Raw genomic sequence first — 13000 nt, 5'->3', positions numbered from 1 at the left:
GGATGGATGAACCCTCCTACCACACTGCTGAAGCTGTGCTCCTCTCCTCCTCCCTCTCACCTCCACAGGACCTGACGCCCCACAGAACTATCATACCCCTCCTATGTCCTGCCTGTGCTCCTTCAGCAACCTTCAATACCTGGCCAAGGGAATTCAGGAAGCCTGCAAACTTCTGAGCAGTAATCAAGAAAAGCATTTTTATTGATAGTATCTTTTAAAATTTAGAAGTCCATAAAGACAGGTTGTGGGGAGGGGAAATTCTGAGGTTTTTTTGTTGTTTTTTTTCCCACAAAAACACAGATTCCACTCAAATTAAAACCGAAACACACCCCACCTGGTGGTTACAGGATTACTCTGCAAGGTGCTCAGGCTAAAGACAAGATAGAATTCCCATCTCCCACCTCCTAGAAGTCTCTAAAGCATTACATAAAAGACAGGTAACAGCAGCATTTTCTCCTGCAAACACCTTTAAACAGAGAAGAATTTCTTAAAAGATATACTGTCTCTCTAGATATATATAGGAAGCACATATCCTCAAGGAAGAAACGGGGTATCTAAAACCCAGGTAGATGGAACAAGCTGCTTGCAGTCCTGAACAGAACACCTCTACGTTGAATGGGGAAGTAATTCTGATATGTTTTGTTTTTAGCTTTTCCTATCAGCTAGCCTTTCCAATCATAACGGCTAGTCAAGAAACCTGACTTCCAAGAAGCACAACTCTCTTCTTGCATTGCAGAGTTTTGGGACTCAGGGCACAGTATGTAAGGACTTGATGCCGTTCTGGACAGGCATCTTTTAATTAAAGAGATATTGGCTTAGTTTCTTTTATTAAAGCTAATGTGACAACCCCCCCTCCGTTTGATTCTTGAAATATGGTTAGGCAATACGTTTTCATAACACGGCCATAAAGGTAAAAATTCTTTCCTTTAAAATATTAAGAGTTCTTATTTTAAAGTTTCAAGATTTGCTCTCTGGCTAGAATTCCACAGTACCACAATGCATAGGAGCTCACATAGATTACTGACCTCAGTAGGCACATCTAATTTAGTCTGACTGTCTACGGTAAGAAATAAAGCCAACACTTCACTCTACAGGCCTCAACTCATCAGAATTCCTTCACAGAAAAGCTGTACTCTAATATATTTGGTTCTTCAGCTGGCCATGATAAGAAATCACCTCTGAAAAATTAATTGCTTATCATTATGTATTATTTGTGCTACTGTTTAATCAATATATAAACCTGTTTCTTCTTCAGTTTGCTCTTTAGAGGTTTCTGCTTCCAGCTATCTTCCCTCCTGACTAAAGGCAAAGACCTGTTTTCTTTATAGCCTTAATTCCCTGTTCCCTTATGTTGACTTACCTCAAGTCTTTAGTGACTCACTACTTGAAGTTTCAACAGACACTCCCTTATAAAATACAGCCTTTTCTTCTCTACACCAACACAACAGGAAGAATGTTAGTGGCCAGCTTCTAACCACTTAGAACAAACTTTATCCAGTAGCTGAACAATTTGCTATATTTTATTATGTATGTATAAACTATATTCTCAAATCAGGTTATTAAAAAAAAATGAAGACACAGTCACAAGTACTAACATCTCAGATACTTTACAACGTTATCTAAATTTGTTTATTTGTGCCTAGGATAGTTGATACCTACTGAAAAAAAATGTGAAAGTGAAATACATCTCAGGACCTTCGTTTTACTGCTTTCTTTATGACCTTTATCTGATGTCATAAGGTCTGACAATGACCTAATGGAACTGAAGTTAACTGTGAAGTTTCCAAAAGGCATGTTATAAATATAACTTGAAAAAAATGTTTACTTTCATGAAAGTGATAATTAAAATCAAAATCTTCAGATCAGAGAAAGCATGTTGTAAAATATTACATTAATTGAGATCCAACTACCAGCAAAAATAATTCTATTTCAAGCAGCTAATCTTGTTTAATGGTATGGTATTTTTGCGTTTGGTGCCTTGGTAAGACAAGAAAAACGGCTGACAACCTTTCTGGGTGTGCCTTATTATTACCAAACATTTTAAAAAAATACAGAATAATGCTAAGAAGTAACAAGAAGGCTAAAAACTTTTTCTAGCCTGAGTCCTAGAGAACTTTCATAAAGGACAATTTAAAAAGCATATAGACAAAGTGATTGTGAGATCATCTAAGGTAACACATAAGCTGCTGTCATAGGATGCCCACAAACCTTTGTGAAGATGACCACTCTAGATCTGCAGTTATGAAAAGAGAGAAAAGCCACTTCGGTCTTTATCAGTCAGTTCTAATGGTTAACCACCACTTAACCTCATTTAAGAACTTGCCTTTAACTGTTTCACATTTCAGAGCGCAGCATCTAGATGCAGGTGGAATAGGGTCAGTTACCTGTCTACGTTCTTTTAAAACGAGAAAAGCACAAAATCCCACAGCTTCCGACTACTACCAAACAGTACAAAGTATATCTCAAGATTTAAAAAAAGTCACTAGTCTACAAACAGGTATGCTACAACTCTTGTGCATGTGCTTGACAGGATAGAAAAGGTACTGAGAACTGAAAAAAAAAAAAAGAGGAGCGGAAAAGAGAGTTTAGGGCAATATATAACATGAAGATAGATCATTTGCATCTGGGCTTCTCAACTTACTTTAGCATCTTGAGGATTGTTGCAAAAAAACGTTTCTCCATATGGAGAGATGATGGGTGGCTTTTCTTCTGTGAAAGTTTCTTAAAACAAATAAAATAATAATAATAATATATGTGTTTTTATATAAAATATATGCATATATATTCATATACTTGATATAGTTTCATATATAATATATATAACAATAAACTAAATACATACATACATACCTACAGAGTCAAATCAATACTTTAACAAGGTATTGCATTATAAAAATCAACATGGAACGCAGACTTTTCTGGTTGCGATTTCTCTGTCCCCCTCAGAAAAAATAAATGTTTCTTTTCTGAAATTGATGAACAGTTGACCTACAAAGTCTGATCAATTCTGTAAGCTAATTAAATCTTTTAATGCAAGTTAGCATGTGGAACATTCCTTTTTCATGAAAATGACAAAAATCACTTATCCCTCAAAACTCTAATAATGCCCTACAAAGGAGGGAGGTTTTGTCAAAAGCCTTTATAGAATTTTCATTTTATAAACAAATAAAGCTGAATATTCCTAGAAACAATGTGATGCAGGAAGTAGAGTATGTCTAAAACAATCCCAGGTCTAGTTGAAGCTCCTTCCACAGGAAGGCACAGAATATGTCTAGATACAGACAGAATTAGGAAGAACAAGAAACAATTTCTCATTTTTAACTGAAATCCAGACACTTTTTTCTCTGATGTTTTTCCTTACTATTTTCTCCCAATTTAGTCTGTCTTCTGAAAAGTAAGTAATTTGGATATAACTTGCATATATAAATTTTATTCTTTTCTACTCTGCAATAAGTTAAAAAAAAAGTTCTGTTGCATACTCTTCAGAGCAATAGAGTCCTTTATTTTTAACTTTTTTTTTTTAAACTAAATTTCTGCACAATTTTAATTTTGGCACAAAGCATTTTCTTGAAATTAACGTGTGTAAGTTTAAACAAGACCTCCTTCGAGAGTACAAAAGAATTTCTGTTTACAACTGACTGAACAAGACTTTTAACCTCTTCTGGTAGACTATTAATTTCCTATTATTTCACTGAACTTTGAGCCTTACTAACAAATTAAATAGTATTTAAAATGGAATATTTTCTTTACATATTTTAATACAACGATAATTCTGCTTAAAAACATCTGCATCTAATCTTATAAACTCAATATACTCTACTCCAAAAAAGTATGTTAAAGTAAATGGGGTTTAAACCCTGCATTTTCTAATTTTCATTCTTTTAGTTCAATAAGCCCATCTCGGTAAAAACGCAGAGGTGGTTAAATGCTCCGCCATTACAAACATTACTGTTTTCAGCCTTTCCAGATCCCCAGTTTTGCTAAAAAAAGAAAATAAGCAGATCAATACTTATTTGAGACAACTTTTGGTCTGAGGTTTCTTTTTGCTCAATAGTCAAGATGTAAATATCAGCATGCTTGACTCACTCTTCTGGGAAATCTGTCTTCCAGCTATATTCAAAAGATCCACATTTCTTCTTTTCTGAAGGGAACTTGAATAAAATAAAACACAATATGAAAATATTAAGTGAAATTTCCCAGAAACAGACCAAAAACATCTTAGGCAGGTTAACTATTAAAATCATATGCAAATATAAAAACAGTCAATTTTACATCTTGGAAAGTCTTCTGATTAAATTAAAAAGTTACCCAACAACTTGTTTTCCTCCTTTTCATACAACATACACCTCATTGATTCAAACATAAATCTTGGGACTTTTTCCTTTGGCTTTGAATTGGCCTTACGATAGATTTAGACCTCCGGATTTTTTTCCCCTTGCCCCCCCACCCCCCCCCCATTCTTCTCCCACCTTTACCCTCACTTCTCCCACATATTGACTCGTAATGACCATATTTAAAGAATAGTTTACAATGCAAGTCAGCCTCTAACATTAAATTCAAAAGAAACCTGGGGATGGCAATCCAGCAAGCACAGAATTACACTTTAAAAGTGAAAGCAGTAACTCCTAATATTATAGTTACTAAAAACTCCGAGAGGTTACAAGCATCTGGAGGCAACAAGTGACACAAAACAGATACTTTGAGTCACTGAAAAAAAAATTCCTGAGAAGTCTTGAATCCCAAAGATGATTTTCTCTTCCAGAAAGTTTTTCAATTTGAGACACATATGAAATTGCTTTGCAATTGCCTGAGACTACCATTTCACATTTTGCAGATGGATGAGAGTATATCCCCCTACACATTAGAAAAATGATTGTATAATTGCTGTTGTGCTGGCCTCTGAGTGTTTCAGCAATTGCATACTTCATGCTGCTAAAAATCACTTTTTTATTATCATTATTGAGTTCTCAGGCCGAAGCAGAAGCGTTATCAAACACGAAGAAATATGTCTGAGGTAGAATGGTTCTAACCCATCTTTACTACATAATTATCTGTGTTAGAGATGTTTTCATCCAAGCTCTGATTTGCCCTGTTAACATGAATAACTCCTCTGTGCTTCATTTTCCCTGCTTGAAATAACAGCGACACAGATCCTTATCTATCCTTCAAAAGTATTCACTGATTGGCAAGTGCTATACAAAAATCTGCAAGTTTTTGCTAAAAATCCACATATCCTCCATCCTTCAAAACCATAAAGATCAACATTTTTACCAAAAATACCAATATTACTAATTTCTGTTTCCCCAGTAGATATATTGACAAATTTTATCCTATTAAGATCACCTATACTCAAAACTTCAAAAACACAAAACATGAAGAAGTCCAAGCTGAATTATTTCCTGTTATGGGCTGATGTTTCTCTGTGATGGAAGGCACATGTTTCTGAACTCCCATTTTTTTATCATTAGCATTTTTTAATGATACAAACGCATGCCTAAACCTGCCCCAAATGAATTATTAGGTTAAATTCAAGAAGGAAGCTACACTTTATAATGTTACTTGACATCTCCAAAGTCATCCAGGTTATATCAATTAAGTTTCCCAATGGTACTTCGTGAAGTCCTGATTTTAGGAAATAAAGGATCAGTTTGCCCAGCTGAGGAGATAACAGCTGAGCTCCAATACAACAGCTATTTCTTTACTTTCCCAAGTTATAGTTACCAAAAAATACAGCAAACATTTTAAAAGTCTATATCTCTTCATACATTTTACTAAAATTGTTGTAGCTACATCCTTTGAAACTACAGTAGTGAACTTTATGCATTTACACTGAGCCAATTTTAAATAACCTAGTATATCTAAAAGAAAAAACACTTTAACATATTTCCTACATAGACCGGATAGGATTGTTATTTTTTTTTTTAAGGATATTAATAACATTAACATAAGTTAGAGAGATACAGATAAGCAACTTTGATTTAAAGAGCTCTTTAACTGATGTTTTCTTTCTTATATAAAAGAGTGAGTCACTGTCTTAGTTTCAGGGTGGAAGGATTTAAAAAGTGAGCAATGGTATTAGTCAATAAGTCAATAATAATCATAAATTCACCAGGAAAGGAAAAATAACAAATAAGCTTACAAAGATCTGCGTTCTTTTTTATTCATTTATTTTTCAGAAACTGTGTATTTTGTTTTATAATTTACATACATGTGTGTATTCCATATATGATAAGGAATCCTGCTAATAAGCAAACTGTAGTCTTTTTTTTCCAAGCAATCAAAAATAAAATCCATTAGGGAGTTTTGGAAAACAAAGTTCTAATTCATGCCAAGTAAAAATTCTCTCAAGAAATAAAATCAATAGAACAAGCCTGTATTGAATATCTCTTTGACATAAAGTAAGCATAACAAACAGCATACAGTGCAAGATAAAATAATAATCTTTTGTCAGTGCTCAACTACTGCACGAACTGCATTCCTGGTTAAAAGGTGGAAAAATATTTATTTGAGGGCAAATAGGATTTAAAAATCTTATTGAAAAATCTACACAAATATATGACTGTGACCATTTCCAAAACGTAATGCCCCTTGAGATTACCGTTCTCTTCTATTTTGCTTTTTACAGGAATGTAAACACAAGAAGTTTGCCAAGTGTCAATTTTACAAAGGTATAATAATAATTTCAATTAAATTATGACTCTACTATCATTGTGGAGAATAAGGCCCACTATTTTCATATATAGGGTACAGGATGTCGCTCACCCCACCACTCTGCCCTGATGCATAAACAGGATGAAAGGGTGCAGCGAGCAGCAACTGGTCTTGCTAAAGATTGAGAGACTGGAAGGGTGAGAGCTTAGTACTTGGCTGGGCTGAGTTCTTCCAGTCAATATATTCCTGCCACCTCCCAAATAAAGTAAGGGAGAGAGTTCAGAGCAAGTAGTTGTTCCAAGCCTTTAATGGCAGTCATTTGCAGACTGTCTTAGGCAAATGACACTTTCCTTTTCAAACTCATTGAAAACGTGTTTTCTTTTCTACCCAGCTCCAGATCACCCCAATTCACCATGCTGTAACAGAAACATGTCAGAACTGCTCCAGCATGCTGTATTTAAGCTTTAGGTTTCAGAGACTGCTTGCAAAGGTAAACTAATGCAAATGCTTGGTCGTAGGAAAAAAAGATAGAGCAAGTCCTCCCCCTTAAAAAACTGCTTTGCTTCACAAAAACCAAGAGTCAGAAGACCTGGCAGCACCAGCTCTGGCACCCCACTAGTACTCTTGACCACTTATGTGTAAAGGAACAGAGTCTAAAGAGCATCAGCAGTGAGAAGTTTCATCCTTAGGACTTACCAGTTGCAGAGAACGGACAGCTCCTGCTCAGGCCAAACAGGTTTCTCCCCACCCACTCCCCTCCCCCCCTTTTTTTTTTAAAGCAGTATTTTTTCAGAATTTACTTTTGGTTAATTTCCTTCTTTACTTCTTTTAACGAATACCCAGAGCAATCCCACGACTGAATGATACAAATAACTTAAAGCTGGGGAATATGAGAAATCTAAAAGTATATGGAGTTTGTCAGTCTGAAATTTCATCTGTGTAGTATTCTGTACAACAATCACATCTACCATCTGATAAATCTGCTTAAAGTTTTCCTTTAAAGAGATTGCTGCTCTGTGCGGTGCAACTGTAGCAACTTCACCTAACTGCAGTTGCCAAACGAGAGCTCCAAGAGAGCATCCAAAGCCTTGAAAACTCCCCATACTGATCACCTCTCTGATTTTTTTTTAATCATTCTCCATCCCTCACTACTACAGTGAAGCCAAATATACTTCAAAGAAAAAAGAAAATCAAAATATTTCCAACCTCTAAAAGCCATGGTGTCTTATGGGCTGACAGCACGTTTTGTTGCAGACAAGAGCCAGGAGCACAAGTGAGGCACAGCGAAGCACATGTAATTGCAAGGGAGGCAAGCACATTATCAGTAATAAGAAGTGACATGGTCACCGCACTGCTAGGGGGCAGAAGGAGATCCACACTAGAACCTTTTGTGCCAGAAGGCACTTAGGAGATCATGAGAAATGCATCTCCTTGCATAAAAATTAATGACTAATATCCACGCATGACTAGAAGCAAATGCTGAGTTTCCCAGTAGATTTCAGCTGGATTTCTCTTCCCCTTTGGAAAAGCATTCACACAACATAATAAGGATGAAGCCAGCGTCTGTCAATGACAGTTGGATGAGAATATTTTTCTATGCAATTCTATGGGACAGACATGAACTTTCTTAAGGATAAGGATGCTGCGAGGCGCCACTTTAAAGTTTTGTGTTAATTCTCTGTCTAGAAAAAAAAAATACCAGGCAAAGTTAATCAAGAATGTTTCGGTGAAGTTTATGTTCGGTTTTGAAGTTCTGACTGAGCCTTGATCTCCCTCAGACAGACGCCTGCTCGTCCTTCAGGATTTCTACACTGCTATAACTGGAGTATAAAGATGAAGAAAATAAGCGGGAGTTAGCAAATCAAAATGGTGGGTAAGGGAGTTAGTGACCTAGCCATACATCAGTCAACAAAAGCCTGGGGTTTGGGGGATTTACTTCAGTGGTGGGAACACTACAAATACAGCATATTCCCTCTATTGAATGACCGTTGCTCGAAAGAGATAAGAGTATACTTTTAGTAGCCACTTATTGTTATATTTTAGCACTAGATTCCCACTTCAGATCAGCAAGAACAGTGTTATTGTATGAAGTAGGAATAACCACTCCACCAAACATTAACATAAAGCTAGTCCCAGCTGGAAGATATCTGTTTTTCAGTTTCAATAAGTACAATTTTTTCATATTTTAAGAAGAAATTGATGAAACATTTTTAAATTAAGGCACACAAAAATGTCTTAATTGTTGCAAAGAACCTTTGCCTCTCCATCTGTTCAATGAAACAATTATATTACGATATTTAGTATTAACTTACTTCAACAGTCTAGAAGAAACTAACAAGAACAATATTAAAATGCTTAGGAAAAGTCTGCATTTAAGGCAAGTAGAAACTCGTTAATGATGTTTCTAACTGCCGAGATATGCAGTGAAAAAGCACAAGATAAATACAAAACATTCTTAGACATGTCCCTTCTGGGCATAGCCAGTGGATTTAAAAAAAAAAAAAAAGGCAAAAAAGGTGCAGACTAATGACTTGGACAGGGCTACGCTGACAAAAATTTGCTTATTTATTTCCATAAATTTCGCTTCTCTCTTTTAAGAGACTTACCCAGCATGATGAGTAAAACGTTACAGTCAGTATTTTTGACATCTGTCAAAAATATAACAGATAAATCAACAAGCAGACTCTGTTTATACAGCCTATAATAGTGATCAACAGCACATTCACTGCCTCTTATTTTTAACATCAATCAATATTATGTATTAATATTGGCCTAGAGTTGAGTTTTACACTAGACCTTTTCTTCTGCTTTTTATCATCTTTTTGAAAGACAAGCTACAACAATTAATTTTTATTCAGGGCAGTAAGTGTTATTCATTCATTTGTGGACTCAACTTACAAACTCAACCATTTTGAAGGGGGAAAAATCCACACCCACACCACATGAACGTATCATAAATAACAAACCTTATTGGACTGTCTCCAATACTATTTCTCAACAGTGCTGCATAAAATTATCCTTATAAAGATTCCCAGGAACTCTGAAACTTCTATCCTACGCATACGGCCTTCGTAATTTGGCAAACGGAACGTCCTTTAAATGAAGTGTCTTTGTTTCGGCCTACAAAATTCCAATTAAATTTTAGGATTTCCCCCCCAAAAACTTCCTTTTTCCTGCTGGAATGCCTCAAAAATATTTTTATAATACATGCATCATAAAAAGCTAAGTTGTCATTGCTATTAGAATAGCAGCAGAAGTCATCACTTCACATTACCAACTTGCTGCATTCATTCTCTGAACAGTTAAATAACATACTGCTTAGAAACAAGTCTAAGTCATCTTGACAAAACTCCTCACTTTAGACCCACTGTATAATTTCCTCCTCCTTGAAGTATCCTATTCTAATTTAAAACAATCTAAATAACATTCCACTGCAGAGTCACATGCTTTACGGCTAAGACTTAACATTCTCATCTAATCGTCTTGTTATACCCATGCCTGTAATCATATTAGGTAATCCTGCTCCCTTTATAGGCCTGCTATATCATATAATGCACAAAAGAGACAAGAAGAATTTTCTAAACTTTGATTCACTTTTCAAATACAACTACATTTATTAATATAGTTTGGTACAATTTCCTAAATCTTTCTTATAAATTAAATAAATACAATAATATTAAACATGTATTTAAAAGAACAACATCTCTTAAAAGATATAACCTTAAAATATACTATAATATAATCTGAGTACTTGTGTCTCACAAATACAACTGATGCCTAACAATCAAAACCAGATATTATACTTCAAGGTGAATTTTTAGCTCTGCTGAAATTCTGATTTTGTTTCCTCTCATGGATCAGAATTTTATTAGCTACATTGGGGCTGGTGTCTAGATAATATTAGTAGTAATGACTTGGTTTGGAATAGATGGAACAGCCTTTTCTGTTATTTTTCAGTCTTGTTTTACAATTTTCATTCAACCCCGTCTAGGATCGTATTGATTCAGTTTCAAAAGTGTTTGATACAGTTATGTGCTTAACATGAGCTATTTCTAAAGCAAAAAAAGATTCCTGCCTTTGAAAATAAGTTCAGAAGTAGATGCTGAGATGATGAAGAGGGATTGTAAGGAGACTGTTCTACAATAAGTTTCCTTTTATACTCCCATTTGCACTTTTAACTGGCATTGAAGCTTAATCCTTTTTGGTTAATTTGGCTGCATTCATTTCATATACAGTCTGCCTGCAGCACAAGAGGAAAAAAACCTACAAAAAAAGACGTAAAAAACCCCAACCATAACTTATATGATAGCAGCGATTCTTCATTAAAAAGAAATAAAAGTTACCTTGATAAAGTTTCAACTTTACTTGAATCTGGGATTTCTGGAACAGGTCGATGCCTTAAAATAAAAGACCGGCTTGTTCTTGGAAACACTTTCATGCAGCTTTGTGCCGAAGAATCGTATAAGTCATTGTCTATCATTTCCCCTTTAAACTGAAAGAATGGAGAACTTGGCTCACAGTCAGATAAATTGTCCTCATCTGCAAACATCATCTGTTTGTTTTCACTGGATTTTGCCTCACATGAATAAGCAAACGAAGCAGGAGGATGAGAAAATGCTGAATGACCATCCAAGTGCTCATCAGCTTGGTATGCAGCAGCTTCTTCCAGTGATGCATCCGGCTGAGCGTTCATCTCAAGACTTCTACTTAGATTGATAGCTTTTAGTATGCTATCTGAATTCTGGTATAAACTAGAAAATTCTAAATCTGCAAAGCTATCACCTTTTGCCTCTGACAAGTTTTGCTTTGTAAGTTCAAACTCTTCTTTGCCAATGTAAGCCTTATTAGCAGGTTGTACTGACAATGTTGCAGATACCAAGCTAGTTTTTGTAGTCCCATCTACATTTAAATTACTTACTGAGGACTCCTGATCTGAGGATGAACGTTGCTTCTCCTCTAATCCTTTCGAGTCTTTGAATTTTAGAGTTTCAGAGAAAAGACAGTTTTCTTGCATTTTTGAAAAAGCGGTGTCTAACTGCTTAAGAATCCTCCTGCGGTGCCCTGTAGGCAACACTCCCATTTGCTGAAGCACACTGTTATCTATTCCCATGCAATCTGTCACAATGTTATAGCCATATTGTTTAAAGTTAGGAAGATACTGTCCCAAATTAATGTTGACCAAGAATTCTTCAATAGCAGTGCCATTGCCCATGGAAGACATGCTGACAGCTTCATTCCGCGTGTTGCCCCACACAGTCATGTAGAAATATAGTCAGGATGTGTGCATATTCGCTAGGAACAAAATTCCTTGTAAATTCATTGTCAAGTCAGCCAATAGAGAATACCATTTTCTTTATAAGTAGGCCTCTTCAGTGCTTAATGACTTTTTTAAAGACTGCAAACCTAGAGGAAAAAAAACAGGCATTAAAAGGTAGACCCGCACAGGATTTAGAGGCCTGAATTCACATTAATCTTGGAAAAAAATTCTGAAAGGCTCCGAGTCATCTGTACAGTAAAATTTTAAAATTGCTTATACATGAAAGTGTAAAGCAGGTAAACAGCATAACCTCTCCATCCTTTTGTCCTGACCTGTGTGAAGAGAAAAGCGAAATCAAAGTCTTAGCACAAGTTACACAGTTTAAAAGCATATAATTCTAGTAGTTCATGAGAGGTGAACTACTTGACAGGTAAACACACACACACTTGCTGCACAGTACTTGACTATACAGGGGGGAAAAAAGTGATATAACTACAGAGCTGGAACCCAAAACTTTCCCGGGTCCACGCTAGCACTATAACCAAGTAACTACAGCCTAAGGCTTCCACTCACTCATCTTATGAGCCTCATACTATTTTTAGCACAGAAACACATTTTCAACAGGTCTTTCTGAACATGTTTTAGAAAACAAGCAGCTTTAATTGGTTAACTAACCACTTGCAGCAAGCTGTGGGGGTGATAAAAATATGTCTCATAGATCAGGCTCAGCAAAGAACTGTCACAAGGGAGAAGAGCAAACAAGTAACTCGCTTTTCAGCTCTGCCAAGCAAGCAGTTCCCTTGCACACAAACACATCGAGAAGCACAGTCACATAAGCAAGTTTTGGCCTCCGCACTAGGGATCCTTAGTATCTCAAGTGTTCAAGAGGGTTTTTCCTCAATTTTTTTCTAACTTAGCTCTTGCACCCTCCAGATTCCACCTATTTCAGATCTTCTTTCTACTGTGCCATATCCAGATTCATGGCTTACATAATCCAAAGCAGGGACAGAAGCTACCATTCTGGAGGAGTTTGAGACAGCCTGAAACTCCATCTTTAGAGAAGGTTTAAGATCAGCAGCAGACAACATGTTT

The 13000-nt window shown here is 35.9% G+C and overlaps 1 protein-coding gene across 4 annotated transcripts in view; it reads right to left on the bottom strand.

Annotated features, from left to right (window-relative positions):
* ARAP2 (ArfGAP with RhoGAP domain, ankyrin repeat and PH domain 2) overlaps positions 1-13000 on the bottom strand; it is a 127035-nt gene that overhangs the window by 108775 nt on the left and 5260 nt on the right. For all 4 annotated transcript variants that reach the window (XR_011141078.1, XM_068943219.1, XM_068943218.1 and 1 more), the window contains exons 2-4: positions 10995-12054; positions 4087-4151; positions 2642-2721 (exon numbers count right to left, since the gene is read on the bottom strand). Coding sequence is in view for 3 of the 4 variants with exons in the window: in XM_068943219.1 (XP_068799320.1) it covers positions 2642-2721; positions 4087-4151; positions 10995-11911 (1062 nt within the window). In the remaining variant the exon portion in view is untranslated. The remainder of the gene's footprint in view (positions 1-2641; positions 2722-4086; positions 4152-10994; positions 12055-13000) is intronic.

This window comes from Struthio camelus, chromosome 4, assembly GCF_040807025.1.
Source record: "Struthio camelus isolate bStrCam1 chromosome 4, bStrCam1.hap1, whole genome shotgun sequence".
Taxonomy (NCBI): domain Eukaryota; kingdom Metazoa; phylum Chordata; class Aves; order Struthioniformes; family Struthionidae; genus Struthio; species Struthio camelus.
The sequence above is the reverse complement of the archived record's forward strand: the minus strand, read 5'-3'. Positions and strand labels throughout refer to the sequence as shown.